A 17,045-nucleotide genomic window follows, 5' to 3' on the forward strand; every position below is an offset into this window, starting at 1 on the left:
CCCTAGATTTATCTCGTACACAAACGCGTATGTGAGAGTCAATGAGTCAAAGCATCTATCTGTCAATGTGCACTTGACCAACAGGGTAGATTATAGTCAATTTCTTTTTCTTATGCCATATCCGTCATCGGACATTGGCGATCATGTTGGTGAGCCTATTTTTATCAACAGCCGCATGGAAAAGTGCCATTGTGTTTTGTAGTCAATTACCTTCAGTGAACGGCTGCAACCTGCAGGGGATTGATTTAAGATACCGCCAACCATCCCCGCCACAACACTATCTATATCTATTGCCTGTTTAAAGAAACAATGTAGAACAATTAGTAATTCTGCTTATTTTGTACTTAAAAAGGAAAGGATACAAAGGAATGAAAGGAAACATTTGCTCCTCAAACCCTCCCAGAACAGTGGTGAAATCCAATTTTTTTTTTTTACTACTGGTTCTGTGGGTGTGGCTTGGTGGGCATGGTGTAGTTTGGTGGGCGTAGTTTGATGGGTGTGGCAGGGGAAGGATACTGCAAAATCTCCATTCCCACCCCACTCCAGGGGGAAGGATATTGCAAAATCTTCATTCCCACCTCACTCTGGGGCCAGCCAGAGGTAGTATTTCTCAATTTCTCAGAGGTGATGTATATACTCAAAATTTCCTCTACCGGTTCTCCAAACTGCTCAAAATTTCCACTACCGGTTCTCCAGAACCTGTCAGAACCTGCTGGATTTCACCCCTGCCCCAGAAGCGATGTTATGTAACCAGTCAAAAATCCTAGTTTGTGTATATCCAACATGGGGCCAATTTCTAGCATGCCCATAGATCATCCTTCTAATCTTGCACTCTTCTGATGTATCAGACTACCACTGAAGATAACTAAGGGAGTTGTATAACAAGGTGAAATAGACTTGTTCCAAACTGGAAAGGAATAACGGCAAGTCTACTCCCTGCCTATTTATGCAATTTTTATGCAAAACATATACTAGAAAAGCTGTATTGGAAAAAGATGAGCATGGATTTAAAACTGGAGGAAGAAACATCAATAATCTGTACTATGCTGATAACACCAGTCTGATTGCTGAGAATGTAGATAATCTTCAAGGCTAGTAATGAAAATCAAAGAGTATAGTGGAGGGGGAAAGGAACTACGATTAAATGTAAAGAAGGCTAAAGAAATGACAATAGATACATCAACCATTGTCAGAACTGACAACAGACATTGAGGTGGTGGATAGCTTTGCTTTTTAGGATTGATCATCAACAGCAAAGTCAAGAACTATCTCTCAGACTAGCACCTGGTAGGATTTCAATGAAAGCCTTGGAATGATGGATCTGTATCAACAAAGAATAGAATTATTCAGCAATAGTTTTTTTCTGTGACATTCTATGAATCCAAGACCTACTGTAGACTTTGAAGAAACAGGGCACAGTTGAACTTTGATGCTGGAGATGCCATTTACCCTGGATAGCCAGGAAAACAAACTAATGAATCATTGAACAAATGAAGCCAGAATTCTCCTGGAAAGCACTATTGATGAGGCTCCAACTGTAATATTTTGGATATATCACCTAAAAATCCCCTTAAAAATCCATAATTCTTGGAAAAGCTAAAGAAAAGAAGAAGAAATTAGCATCAATGTGGATGGATTCAATTAGAACAGCAATCAATGCATCATTAAGAGATCTACAAGGCCCTCCTGAGGACCAATCATTCTGGGGAGAATTTATCCATATGATCACTAAGAGTTGACACTGACTTAATGGCACTTAATCAAAGGGTGGAGTTGTAGACCAATCATCTGGAAAGCACAAAATTGAGGAACGCTGCTGAAAATGATATATCTTTTTTACAATGTGATGGTTGAATTAAGGCTTTACAAGTGTGAATAGTAGCCCTAAATATAGTTACAACCCCAATATACCATGTTAAAGATACACAGGTATCCATTAAGGCAAGAAGGAGAATGCTAGAAATTTAACAAGCGAGTATTCATTCTGAGAATACAAAGGTATTTATTAATTAATTAAATTTGCTCAGAAGTTCATTTGTTCAATTGATTAAGATACTGTAGGTTAATTTCAACCAGTTTGTTGAATGTATTTTGTAACCCCTTATTTGGTGACTTTATGGTTCAATATTTTATGTTAAACAAGGAGTTAATTTACTTATCAAGTCATATATATAGGGACATGAACTGAGGAAGCTTCTTGGATGAGAAGCAAAACATTTTCAAGGAAAAAACTAAGCAAGTCCAGTTGCCTTTTGAAAAGCAACTTTGGGACAACTGGATGATTGAGAATCTCCATAGACAAAATGGTTGTTGCTTAACTGGAGTTAGCCCATAACACAAATCTTGCACTATTCAAAGACTAGCAGATGCATCATAGCAAATATCTGCAGATATTGTAATGTAGGCGTTAGGATGTCCAAGAATCTTCGGTGTTTCTGATATACAAGCTATGGTTCCACCTGCTTATCCCAAATTGATTCCAAACAATTTCTTTATTTCTGGCTAGCAAGTCTAAAACAGGACAGAATGAATAATGCTAACATTCTATTGTATTAGATAAATCAGCATCAATATGATATACGCTTGGCTTTATAAAGCAGGCACTGATGTGTCCACAAAATCACTCACCTTGAAGTAAACGGAAGTTACTTTTATATACAGAGAGAATACAGTCCTCAAATCCAAATCTTTTGATCAAACCTGACATTACAGATAATGTGTCAAAAGGGCTTCTGAAAATACTGGCCAGTGCAGTTTGACATGTCCACGCAAATGTGCAATTTCATGTTTAAGGGCCGTTTATCAGAGTAGTTGCTACAGCTTCTTGCAAGAAAGCAGAGGGACAACCGTGCATGCAAATAACGTTTTTAAAAATAATCTCCAGCAGTTCTTTGAAAAAAAGGTCATTCAGGCACTATGTAAATCTCAGAACCTAAAAAGCTGAATCTTGTCCCTTGGTGGTTGGTATATTACTTGTTCCCTGAGATCAAATTATCTGGGAAACAAAAACTGAGAATAATCATAGTTACTCTAAATAATGACACTGGTTGTGATTGTAAAGGCTGAAATAGCTTCTAATAAGATAAGGCAACAACAATCCTCCCCTTCAGGGACGGGGTTCAAAAATGTAAAAACAACACTCACAACCTTGCAATCAAAGCCTGGCCCCCTCCCTCCCCCCCCCATGCATTGTGATATTCCAATCACATGGCTGTGGCTCTGAAGACAGGGTTGATTCCCCCTCACTAGACACTTTTCCCCAATCTGTCATGTATTCCAAATTATAAACATGCTTTCTGTTGTGACCCAGGCCCAAGTAGGTAGTATTAGACGCAAACAGTTCCAAAACAATCAGACTTTATTAGAACAGCTGAGAATTAACTCATTCTCAGCGTAGTCCAAACTAAATTAAAACTAATTCTTCATAACACAAATTCTTCAGTCTAATCACCAACCTTGTTATAAATAGGCAAACTGCCAAAGGCTTCTCTTGGCAAAAAATGCCGACCAGAGATAAGTGCAGCAAGACAAGAACAAGTCTATCAATGTTGTTTTCTGACAAAGAGCCCAAGAGCCATTGCTGTTCTTTTAAGCCTTATGGGAGGGGCCAATCATCTCTTGGCCCTACTCCCGAGTCGTCCTCTTTGCTTTAGCTGCTCTTGCCTTCTGGCAGCTCTTCTCATACATGCACTAGGAACAGACTCCTCCTGTTCCTCTGTCTCTCTACTGTCAACCTCTGGAGGCTCCGGAGTCCCCGATGGCCCTGGCCCCATCTCTGCCTCCGACGCAGAGCCCTCATCCAGGCCTTTCCCAGCCTCCACGACTGGCCCCTGTTCTTCCTCAGCCTCATCGCTGTCCAACTCTGCTGCCAGTTCCGCAGGCTGCTGACAGACCACAACACTTTCCAAGTCCAGAACAACATGTACAATTTAATAATAATGTTATCCATTCAGTTGTGTCTGACTCTTGGCTATTCTATGGACCAGGTCTCTCCACATCGTCCAATCTTGCACTATTTCTTTTGAGTTTTTCTATGCTCTGACTGGTGTCAGCTTTGATAGTGATGTACAAATTATCAAATGCAAATATTTTACAAACGCTGTTCCCCTTTTATAGTCATCTCATATAGCCTTCTTAGGCAGCAGAAATATTGAGAGGTGAGATTTTAGCTTAGGTAACATCTTCAGTAACATCTTCAGTTTGAGGGTGAGTAGGCTTTGTTGCATTTTTACAGATATTAGTTTCCCATTCCAGTTTTATAGTCAGCAAACAACCAATCTCAGAGAGTACAAGATCCATAAGAATGATACTAACCTTTACCTCCAGTTCACGGATTGGATTGGATTGGATTGGATTGGATTGGATTGGATTGGATTGGATGGGATTGGATTGGACTGGACTGGACTGGACTGGATTGAAACATACTACTGATTCACCAAACTCAATAGGATTCACTTCTCAGTAAACATAGATAGAATTTACAAAGTTGTTTTTGTAGGAATAAAGCAATTCAGTTTTAAGAATTAACTCAAAAGATTTTTAAAAATCAGAGAAATGATCTGATTTTAAATTTTAATTCACTGTTGCTTTTCTTTTGATGCTTCTGGATCCAAAACAAGAAGAAACAAAACTAATTTTATGGTGCCTGGTTTAAAACATATAATGGGGAGCTACTATAGGAAACTGCCGCATACTGACCTATTGAATCATCTAATTGAGTATAGTCAGGACATACCACCAGGAGCTTGGACAGAAGATTTTCCCAATCATATTGAAAGAGGGACTTTTTATGTAAAACCTGTTTTTGTCCACATGTCCCTGTGGATATAACAATAGATGCTATTTTATGAATCACAGTGAAAGGACTAGAAAAAAAATCAATTTTGAATGACTCATATGTGAATTTTCGTCACAATACTTACAAAGTGCAAAAGAGGTTCATAGTATATCTTAAATAAATATGGATGTGCTTTGTTTTGGGAACTCAGTAATTCACCTGCATATCATATGTGTAAGACCTGAATCTGCTTTTAATAGTTTCCCCATTTTTAGCTTTAGCGATACATCTTGTTACATTGCTCTTTGCTTCTAGGTCTCATTTTTCTTTTGTATCTATAGAGAAGACAGCAATGGCCTTCTCTTATAACATTCACTCCATAAAAACAACCTCCATGGTGTGCATATCTAAAAATGGCTTTGTTTCCTCTATAGGGATATAGCTTAGAGCCGTGATGGCAAACCTATGGCATGCGTGCCACAGGTGGCATGTGGCGTCATATCTGCAGGCACGCAAGCCATTGCCCTAGCTTAGCTCCAGTGCACATGTGCATGCTGGCCAGCTGATTTTCAACTGGCCCCGCCCACACTGCCCCTCCCCTCCCAGGAGTCTCCATGCGGCCCGTTTTGGATGCCAGGTAAGTACAGGGCTCACGCGGAGGCTCTGGGAGGGCATTTTCGGCCTCTGGGAGGGTGGGCGGGGTGTTTTCACCTTCCCCAGGCTTCAAGAAAGCTTCTGGAGTTTGGGGAGGGCCCAAAACGGCGCACAGGGGGCATTGCTCACACATGTGTGGGGGACGGTGCATGGGGGGACATTGAATTATGGGTGTGGGCATGCACATGCGTGACCCCCCTGCATGACCCTCGCTTATGGCACTCGATGGCAAAAAGGTTAGCCATCACTGACTTAGAGGTAAAACGTAAGCTGTATTTACAATAGATTCAGGTTTTCTCTCTGATGTTTCCAGACAGAATTAGTATAGAAATAAATAGCTTATGGCAGGGGTATCACTAGGGAACGGTTCCCAAAATCAATGAAGTAGCTCTGATGGTCTCATTCAAGTGATGCACACAGAAAATGGGCAAAGTTTTGATTGCATCATCACTGCTGCCATCTCAACTTTTATAACTACATCCTGCAGACATCCATGGCTTATGGGTGATAGAAGATAGATTCCCATATTATTTCTATTAGAAGACCTTGTATAAATAGTCCTCAGCTTACAACCAGACATTTATCAACTATTCAGAGCTACCACTCTCCTGAAAAAAGGGACTTACGACCCAGATTCAAAGTTCCGATGGTTCCTCCCCCATGGTCATGTGACCAAACTTCAGGTGCTTGGCAATGCCTGCATTTACGGCCATTTGCAAAGTCCCACAGTCACATTATTGTTTTTTATGTCGGCTATGCCAAAAACCGGCACTTCCAATTTTCAGCAAAATCTCATCCATTGGTTCACTTAACAGTTGCATCCACTTTACAACAGCCACATTTGCTTTATGTCATCACGTTCATTGAATAACCACCAAGAAAAACTGTAAAACTGTATCGTAAAACTGTTTTACAACTGTCATAAGTGTAGTGGACTATCAGTCCTTCCATCCCAAGACATTTCAGTCAGCACTGTTGAAAATATGACTTCGTCAAATTCTCACTGAGCTAAAATGTAAAAATCAACATATTTCCATTTATATTGTAGACCACGGGTGTCAAACTCGATTTCATTGAGGGCCGCATCAGAGTTGTGTTTGACCTTGGGGGGCCAGGGTGGGCGTGGCCAGGGTGGGTGTGACCTGCTCGACATCACTCATGTCGGGAGCGCCTGTGGAGGCCCAAGCGCTCTGCTAGCAAAAACAGGCTCCCGAGCTCCGTTTTTGGCTGGGATGGCTTCCTGTAACCTCTGCCAGCAAAAACACGGGAGCTTGCCTGTGGCCCTCGCAAGCTCTCTTTTTGGCTGCGATGGCCTCCTGCAACTCTCTGCCAGTGAAAACGGAGCTTGGGAGGGCTGTGTGAAAAGCTTCGTTTTCCCTGGCAGAGGTACAGCGGGCCGGTCATCGCTGTTTCCAGGGTGGTCTGGTGGGCCAGATCTAAGCATCCTGTGGGCCGGATCTGGCCCCTGGGCCTTGAGTTTGACACCTCTGTTTTAAACTGTTAGCTTTGATTATGCTGCCCTGTCTGTTTTCTTGCTTTCATTTCAGGCAAAGAATTGTTTAAACGAATAAACAGATTGCCTTATTGGAAAAAGCTCTGATCCGTCTCCTTCACTCTCTTTCTTTAGGCAATAAATTTTCTCCGCCATATGCTGGGGTCTTGCTAGCCTGTGTCTGGATTTATGCATTCATCTTCGCAGCGGCTCCTCTGGCTGACTGGGGCAGTTATGGGCCAGAACCCTACGGGACTGCTTGCTGCATCAAATGGAAACCCTCAACCAGAGAAGCCAAATTCTACATCATGGCCCTCTTTGTCTTCTGTTACATCATTCCATGCGTCCTGATAATCATCTCCTACTCGCTCATCCTTTGGACAGTGAAAGTGTCCAGAAGAGCAGTGAAACAGCATATGTCACCCCAGAGCAAACCTAACAGTGTCCACAGCCTAATTGTCAAGGTAAGGATTGAAGCATGATGCGGATAGATTTCTGATACCCATATGGAGGCAGTTTCTTTAGAAAATTCCTTAATTTTAGGTTTTGTATTCTGAGATATTTTCCTGCAAGAAGGGAAATAATCCCAAATGGTACCTCAGTTTACTGACAAAAACTACCAACTGAAGGATGCTCTATAAGCATCAAATGGGGGAAAGAATTGTGTTAAGGTGGAAAGCCAGTCTCTCAATTCCAATTCAGGCTCTGGGCTTCTATAGCTAATCTGTATCTTCAAAAATGATGCATCGATAACGGATGCAAAATACATAATTCACATCATTTGCAAAAATGATGTCCTGATGCATTCAACATAATTTCCCTCTGCAACAGATATCTGGATTTGCTTACCGCTTGTTTCAGTTTTGGGTTATTATGGATTTGTTATGCAGGGTTCAAGATATGTATATATATTTATACATTGCTATAAATCATATTTTCCTCAAACATAATCTAAGCAATAATTGGCTGAGTTCCCATAGCATATTTAAATCATAAAAAGTCCTCTACTTACAACCATTCATTTAGCAGCCATTAGATATTACAACAGCCCTGAAAAAAGTGACTTACAACCATTGCAGCATTCCCACGATCACATAATGTATTTATCATGGTTCCACTGTTCTGAAGTCAGTTGATCATCATTTGCAATCTTCCCAGCTGGCTTCTGACAAGCACAATCAATAGGGGAAGTCAGATTTCCTTAACGACTGCAGTGATTCACTTAACATCCATGGAGATTCTTAGTCATCCAGGTCATAGTTGTCCCAAAGGTGCTTTTTTAAGAGGCAATTGGACTTTTTGGTTTTTCTTTGAAGATGTTTCACTTCTCATCCAAGAAGCTTCTTCAGCTCTGGCTGGATGGTGGGGAATGGGGTTGCAAATAGCTGGTAATTTGCACTCTTTTAGCAGGTCATTATGGTCACCTGGAGGTTTATCTGTGTCATGCTATTCAATTTTGACATAGATGCAGGGGTGAAATGTAAAATTTGTTACAACCAGTTCTGTGGGCATGGCTTGGTGGGGGGGGGGTGTAATGTGACTGGGCGGGCCGAAGAGGTTGTAGAAAAAATGCTTTTAAAAGCCTCTGATGATCCCAGCTGAGCTGCACGATCATCAGAGGCTTTTTTTTTTTTTTACTTTTAAAAGCATTTTTTTGGCCGAAGAGGTTGTAGAAAAAACGCTTTTAAAAATTAAAAAAAAAGCCTCTGATGATTGCGCGGCTCAGCTGGGAATGGGATGGGGGGGCAGGGATTTTTCCTACCGGTTCTCCGAACCACCCGCCACCATCGCTACCAAATCGGGCGATCCGGTCCGAACCGGGAGCATTTCATCCCTGCATAGATGGCCCCTTTAGAGGGGTTAAAGAGGCCATCTAGTGTCAAAATTGAACAGCCCTCTTGTTAGATCGGGTGATGGAAGAGACAGGACACGGTTCCAACAGTAACAACAGCTCTTTATTAGTAGATCCCTACCAGTGGTGGGTTGCCCCCTGTTTGCACCGGTTCTATAGAACCAGTAGTAAAACTGGTGGGAGGCTCCGCCCACTGACCCCGATGTCATCAGAACGCTTCTGCGCATGTGCAGAAGCGCGTGCGCGTGGCCCCGTTGTTAACCGGTAGTAAAGGTAAGTAGAACCCACCCCTGGTCCCTACTGCTAGTCTAAATACACCCACCACCCTTTCTTGCCAATGCTTTATTCTTCCAGAATCTCTGGGAGTCCTCATAGGAAGAATCTTCAATTTGGGGGATTTTTTTTTAAAAAAAATTGCTTCCCCCACGAAAATGCCATTGGAAGACGGAGGTGGAGTGATGAATCAGGCACCAGGCACAGCAGCAGGCAAAGATAAAATGAGAGAGAGAGTTCTATTACATCAGGATGATTTGCTCATTCATGTTGCACGGCTGCCTGTCATGATTTGACAACTTAATTTAACTGTGTACACACCTTACTCTCTTGATCGGCAAGCAGTATGTCAGCAGCATATCACAGCCTGCTTATCTAAAGAGAAGAGAAACTCCAGGGCTTGTTTATCATCTGGTTGAATGCACTAACCAATTCACCAGTTGAATTAATTAACTCATTAATTACAGGCTAATTAAATATACACGCCAGCAGCATATTATTCTGAGCTGCAGTAGATAGTTTCTCTCCAGAAGTGCGATAGATACTTATTTATCTTCCAGCAGCTAGCTCTCTTGAGTACAGAATGATGCTATGATGATGCTATTCAGTTGCAACACATTACTTAGCTCTGATGCAGTCCTGCTTTTATAGGAGAAGCAACTGGAAACATTGGAAGGACGCAATAGCAACCATTTCTCTACTGTTGCCAAGAAAAATATGGATATCTCCATGTAATCTCCAGAAGTCAGTTTTGATTCCAGGGAGATTTTACCTTATCTTTTAAAGAAACAAAGCAAAATCTCATGCACAGGAAATGCAAGAAGCTCATTTTTTTAACATTCAATACATTACCTTGCAAAAGTAATGCCCATATAAACATTATCATGCTGAACAACGGAGGGAGGGAGGGAGGGAGGGAGGGAGGGAGGGAGGGAGGAAGGAAGGAAGGAAGGAAGGAAGGAAGGAAGGAAGGAAGGAAGGAAGGAAGGGTCTGAAGTTGATAACCTTCCAATTTTTGTCACAGAAAAGGCTGTGTGGATACTAGAATTATTCCCCATTGTCTGGAATTGACTAAAGCAGACTAATGTCTGCTTTATGGACATACAACAGAGGTGGGATTCACTTACCTTCCCTACCGGTTCGCAAATGTCAGTTCGCCCACCTTCCACGCATGCTCAGCCTTCTGTGCATGCTCTTTGGTCATGCGCGCACCTTCCATGCATGCACACGGACTCCAAAACATGGCAAAATAGGATGGCATTACATCTGGGTGAGTGAGTGGAGCCTACCACAATCGCCGCTACCAGTTCGCCAGAACCGTACAGAACCAGCTGAATCCCACAATTGATGTACAACATACTTGATGGTCAAGTCATCCTTTTGTTCTAGAGAAGTCTGGGAAACAGAGACATTTAGGAAGATTGTCTATTTTTAAGGAACATCTCAGTACTCTCAGTGCATAACCACACTCTATGTTGTCTCAGGAAGTCCTGAGAATTAAATTCATTTAAAACTAAAGCCTATTTGTATAACTCTGACCCTAAGATATTCAATAGAGATTGTAAGACTTCTGCACTGGTATGCCACAAAGCTCAATGTTCAACTAGATTCTACTGTATAAGCTTAACCAAAATTAAGAATGGCTGAGTTATGGATGGCTGAGTTATAGACTTGAGTCACAAATCACAATAAGCCATTGCTTGCTTAACCATGATTTTCTAAATAAATTACCATTGGCTGGGACCGGGTTTATGTATTATATTAACCCAAACCAATCAAGCCACACGCTTATCTTATTGCAATGTAGGAATCCCCTTACAGAACCTTAAAATGAAGTAAAACAAGGAGCATATTACGATTTTCCTCTTGGTTGTTCCCTCTCTTTTCCAGCTCAGTGTTTCTGTGTGCATTGGATTTCTGGCTGCTTGGACCCCCTATGCCATTGTTGCTATGTGGGCAGCATTTGGTGATGCCAGCAAAGTGCCGATCCTGGCCTTTGCCCTGTCTGCTGTCTTTGCCAAGTCCTCGGCCACCTACAACCCTCTGGTGTATCTGCTCTTCAAGCCCAACTTCCAGAAGTTCCTTTCTAAAGACCTCTCATTTTTCCAGGCAGTGTGTGCAGTCTGCTGTTGCAGCCGGTCCAGGGTCATCACCCTCCGATCCTTCCATACGCCAGATGGCCGGGCTTCCATGAGATTCTCTACTGCTTTCACTGACCACCGTGGATCCTGTAGGAACTGTTCTGACACCTTTGAATGCTTCAGCAATTATCCCCGATGCTATAGGCTCACCCAGAAATCTGACACAGCCTCCAAGACTAACCCTCTTGCAATTCTGAGAAATGGAAGAGCTTGCCGGCCAAGTTTTAAGCGAACTGTGCAAGTCATGGTGCTCATGACCAAAAAAAAGACTGGAATAGGGACTATGAATGTGGCCGGAGATGTTATGCCTTCAAACATTGTGAGAGATCTCATGTAAGCATGGTAAGAGGAAAGGGTTCAAAGGCAGGGGTAGGTCCTTTCTATCTAGGTCTACCTTCCACTATCTAAAGCTATCCAGATATTTGATTTATCATTTTCATCATGCCCAGTTAACATGGTAAAGCTGGGAAACGTTTTTTTTTTTTAAATCTACCTAAAAAAATATCTTTTATCCTTACATACCATTGTTCCCAAAGTGTTCTTTGCAAATTATACATTTTTTATAGATGGAATTTTGTATCAGCAATTTTGCATCTCTAAGAAAAAAAAAATCAACAATGGCAAACAAAACAAAACAAAGCACAATCTAAAGGTCCTTCTAGCATTTATGACATCAGAGTATCACAAACTGCAAAACGGTTCAAATGCCTGTTCAGTCTGTACTGTACTGTGAGTTACTTCCCTAACTCAGTTTCAGTCAACCCACGCAGATGATGCTGAAGGTAGGAATAATTAATTGCACACATAACTGGAGTGCAAAAAAAATAATAAGAATTCAATCAGATTAGATTGATAAGAGCTCAGAGACATAGGGCCACTTGCTTATCAGATGTGCTGTCAAAATTACATAGTAACTTGGATAAGTTTTACATCTGTTATTCAGGTGGATTCTATGGCTCCTACAGTCTCAGTGCTAATGTTTGCTGTAATACCTTAGCTAGATTTCCCTCTGGCCCATAATATTTTTAAAGATCAATTCATGCCAGCACAGAACCAAGCCGATGTGTTGACTCAGATATTACTCATCTAATTTCCTACATGTTTTATTTTCCCTATTTATCCCCGCCTTTAAGGATGATTATGACAGTTTATTAATGATAAAGAACATTGATTTCTCATAAAGTATTACATGGTAGAAAGCTAAGAAATCTAAGGTGCTATTACAACAGATGTTCCATCCTGCCCTCTACAGCCTTAACATCAGTTGTGGAACTCAATCGTGAAAAGTTACTGTTTCCACAGTTCTACCTGAGGGGTAAATGACATCTTTCTACCTCACACAAGAGGCTTAAGTTGAGGGAACATCCTAAAAAAAAAACTGCAGTTCTTTAAGCAAGTAAGCATTCAATAGTACTACTTCTGATTTAAATCCATCACTGTCTGAGAAAAGAACAACTACTCAAAACATAGTGAAGAATTTTGACCAATGGTCATTTCATGCCCAAACATGGCATTGAAAATAATGGCCTCCAAGGACACAGCATTCTCTATGGTTGGACTATAAAGTCTGGGTTTTACAATGAACTCCCAAGGCATTTGGTCATCACTGTAAACAACAAGAAAAGGGAGGATTGTGCTCAGAACGGAGGGACTAGATGTAAAGATTTTTAAAAAAAACAGTATTTCTCTCCATCTGAGAAGGACAATCCCATCCCTTTCAGGTTGGCACATATTAAGAACGCCAAGTGCCAGTGAAATACCAGGACTCTGTAATAAATAGCTTAAACTCACTAGAGCCTTTTTGGTGACAGCTGTTATGCAATGTTGCTCAAAAAAAAAAAAGACAAAAATAGGAGCAAATAGGACATTGGCAATGTTGTTGTGCCTGGTTAATTCCCTCCTATTTCTCAACCTCCACTTTCTAAAAGGTACAGCAGAACCAACATTTTTAATGGCATATTTTTAAAATGCAGAACAAATCTTCCTTTATTTTTTTTTTAAAAAGTATATCTTAAATAAGGAGATTGCTATATTTTTAAAAAATCAAAAATCGTTTAACATCTTTAATGATTCTCCTCATAAGAAGATATAGAATACAGAAACCTGGTAGGTATACATAACAGCATTGGGACATGAACAGTAGTTATTTTCTACAAGAAAGAGCAATGGGAATGAATGAAATTCTGAACCATTCATGCATTTGTAGGAATTAAGGGGAAGCTTAAGAAACAAATGTCCCATACAATAATTATGTATTATGTAACGTATTACATACACATGTTTTATGTCTGAATTATCTAATGCCCTGTATAAGAAAATTAAGGTAATTGTTACTCATCTCATAATAGAGATTTTATTAATTTTTATAATTCCTTTCCTTTCATTTAAAATATTAGACTAGGAAGGTCACTCATTTTGCCAACTGGATAGCTCTTGCATCATCATCATGGTGAAGAGCTGTGGTGGCACAGTAATTAGAAAGCAATATTGCAGGCTGACTCTTCCCAACTATCTGGAGTTCAATCTTGACCAGCTCAAGGTTGATTCAGCCTTCCATCCTTCTGAGGTTGTTAAAATGAGAGCCCAGATTGTTGGGAGCAATATGCTGACTCTGCAAATCGCTTAAGCACTATGAAGTGGTGTATAAGTCTAAGTGCTGTTGCTATCTGAGTGGTCTTTGTATTCCCAGCCTCAGAAACAAATCTTCATTGAAGGACAAGAGGAGAAAATGGGGTGCCCACAAAGCCTAATATCCTTGAGGATCACTAGGCTCACAGCTGATTTTTTCTCCTAACAACAAAGGTTGAGCATTGCCATAAAAAAGGAGATGAGAGTAGAATAGCCTTTACAATTGGCCAGAATAGACAAAAGGACATGAGGGAAGAGAGACAGAGATTAAAATTATGGCCAAAAAGTAAAATAGGGTATATACAACCTGTTTTCTGAGGTTCAGAAGCCTTGACTCTCTTTATCTGTTTCCCCTCCAACTTCCAATAATCTGAAAGTTGAAATGTAGCCTAATGAACCCATTCATTTACTGGCCTCTATTCAGAGAGGTGGATAGCCAGGCAATTTCATTTCATCACATATTTCCAATTACTAAGCAATTCTGAGACAGATAGGTTTTTTTTTAAATTTGATTTATATGCCGCCCTTCTCCAGAGACTCAGGGCGGCTTACAATGCATTAAGCAATAGCCTTCATACTTTTGTATATTTATACAAAGTCAGCTTATTGCCCCCACAAACTGGGTCCTCATTTAACCTACCTTAGAAAGGATGGAAGGCTGAGTCAACCTTGAGCCTTGAGCCAACCTTGAGATTCGAACTTACAGTAATTGCAGACAGCTAGTGTTAATCACAATGCTTTTAGTCTGCTGAGCTACCAGTTGAGCTAGAGACATGGGACTGCTGGTTTTAGTCAGCTGATACATCCAACATATAGTTTCTGCTTTAAAAAAACAAATATAATTACCATTTTGACACTACAGCAGAGACCAACATTTCTGATCATGGTATCATCTGCATCCAATTTGGTTCAGCACATGCCAGGACTCAGAAGAGCAAATGTTAGGATGATCTATCTCTAAGTTTTATTGTACGGTTTGGTGTGAAAATACCATAAAATAGCTACAGTGTCCAGCACTTGTCTGGAGCCTACACCCAGTGTAACAATGCCAAAAAATTAATTCTCAGCCAAATTTCACGTCAGCCTATTTCTACTAAGCGCTATATGTGTTACATTCATAGTAAAAGAAATACCAACCACTCTCAATCCAACCTTGGTCAGCCTCTCTTTTCAGTGCTGGACTGCTGAAAGGTAGAAGAAGTCATAATAACCAGATGGGATTTTCACCTCCCTTCTGTAGTGAAGGTGTTTCTTATCTCTGGTCCATCATAATTTATTTTTCTCCTTAGTTATTTGTTACTGAAAAAATTTAGCAGCTGTAGCTATCTTTCCTACTGGTAACTGTCTCCCATTCTGAGTTTATCAAGGGAGAGTATCAAGGAAGCTTTTGAGGAATCCAGAGGAAATATTGATTGTCCTTGAGGGTATCTCTAAAACTGCTGGTTTTAGAGAAGAATATGGAATTGGTTTATAGCAAGGTAGAGGATTGGTCTACCCATCTAGCCTACTGCCAATTAATCTCTAACCTGTTAATTAGAATTAAGCCTAAGAACAATGTGGGTCACAATAATTCTCCTCTGGATTTTTGCATATCTCTTTTGTCCTAAAAACCATATCAAAATTGTGTTACAGTGAGTATTCTATTACACGGTGCCACCTTTGTTGCAAAATGAATGGGCTTATTATATTACCTATTTTGAAAAAAAAATGGATCTAGATCAGGAGTCTCCAAACTTGGCAACTTTAAGACTTGTGGACTTCAACTCCCAGAATTCCCCAGCCAGCAAGTCCAAAGCATGGCTGACTGGGCAATTCTGGGAGTTGAAGTCCAAAAGTCTTAAAGTTGCCAAGTTTGGGAACCCCTGGTCTAGATGTTATTTGTCATTAAAAAGTAACCTGAGAAAAAGATGGGGAAAAGCACCATCTGGTGTTCACTCCATGGTGGAGAATCAGAAGTTCATTGATACATTCAATTAGTTATAACATCTAGCTGACAGATGTGCCATTTCATATTGGCAGTTCACCCAAGACCTCTTAAAGGGAATGTGTGCAAAAGAAAAGTTTTGTCTGCATTGAATCATAAGGGGAAAAAAGAGTTTCTCATATGATCCTAACTGTACTTCTTCGCTCTATATACTTTTCACAGCAGAGGATAAATTACTTGTCTGGGCTGTTGGTCTGAGCTCCGAGTTTGACAATTTGGTTGTAAATGTTTCATCACTATTTGAGAAAACATTGTCAGTGTGCTTTGAATTGCGCTTGTCGAGCACAATTCAAAGCACACTGACAATGTCTCCTCGAATGGTGATGAAACGTTTGCAACCAAATTGCCAAGCTCGGAGCTCAGACCTATAGCCCAACTACCAACCTGAGCTATTTATATTCAAATACATTTCAAATTACTTGCCTTTCTGTATTCTATAATCTGATTTTCCCCTCATTCTGTCCAGACACAGATGCTGTTATTGTGTGTGTGAATTCCTGGAGAAAAAAGTTGGTTCTGTACCTTTTTGTTGAGCACCAAAGTCAGAGGAAAGGGAATATTTAGCCAGGGAACAAACAGCTTGTCTTAAAGTAGGCCCTCCATTGCAGACTTACTGGAGGAGAGATTAAGTCTCCCTCTTATAACTAAAAATACCTGGCATCAAAAGTGCAATTTGCACACATTTTTGTGTCAAGAAGAGCTGCAGAGTCATAAAAAACCATTCAGTGGCACACCAACCTGCAATGCCTTGGAGAATTTCTGAAGCTGTTTTATGCTACGTCAGACCATTGGACCATCCAACCCAGTACTGTCCACTTTGACTGGCAGCAGCTCTCCAGGTCTCAGAGAAAGATTTTTTTTTTTCTGCCACCTGAGACCGTTTTAATCAGAAACACCAGGGATCAAACCTGGGATTTTCAGCATGCAAAGCATGTAACTCTCCCACTGAATTAAGACCTCCTCAAAATGATCTGCCTTCACTTCCACTTGATTACATTCACAGTATTTATTCAGCGTGGAGTAAAACTAAGGAGAGGAAATGAAGTTTGTTAAAATAAAAACAAAAAGAAACCAAACTTCTCAGTGGGAGCCACTCCAGGGGAAAAAAAAGAAAGAAAAACCAGACAATATCTGAAGTGCTTTCCTCTTGTATAACTGGGGCACCAAGCACAAAATCCATAAGCACGTTACTGTTGGCAAGTAATCTCCTCTGCTTCACTGAAGCATTACTCTTCATGGGGAGA

The 17,045-nt window shown here is 40.7% G+C and overlaps 1 protein-coding gene across 3 annotated transcripts in view; it reads left to right on the forward strand.

Annotated features, from left to right (window-relative positions):
• Nucleotides 1-12,388, forward strand: part of LOC117663566 (opsin-5-like) — a 31,725-nt gene extending 19,337 nt beyond the window's left edge. For 2 of the 3 annotated variants that reach the window (XM_087889105.1, XM_034413803.3), the window contains 2 exons: nucleotides 7,059-7,387; nucleotides 10,939-12,388. In XM_087889105.1, coding sequence (XP_087745231.1) covers nucleotides 7,059-7,387; nucleotides 10,939-11,526 — 917 coding nt within the window. In that variant the 3' untranslated portion in view covers nucleotides 11,527-12,388. The remainder of the gene's footprint in view (nucleotides 1-7,058; nucleotides 7,388-10,938) is intronic. The other variant, XM_034413805.3, reaches the window with a different exon arrangement.
• Nucleotides 12,389-17,045: the final 4,657 nt, after the last annotated feature.

The sequence above is a fragment of the Pantherophis guttatus genome, chromosome 3 (genome assembly GCF_059756535.1).
Source record: "Pantherophis guttatus breed Tessera chromosome 3, ASM5975653v1, whole genome shotgun sequence".
Classification (NCBI taxonomy): Eukaryota; Metazoa; Chordata; class Lepidosauria; order Squamata; family Colubridae; genus Pantherophis; species Pantherophis guttatus.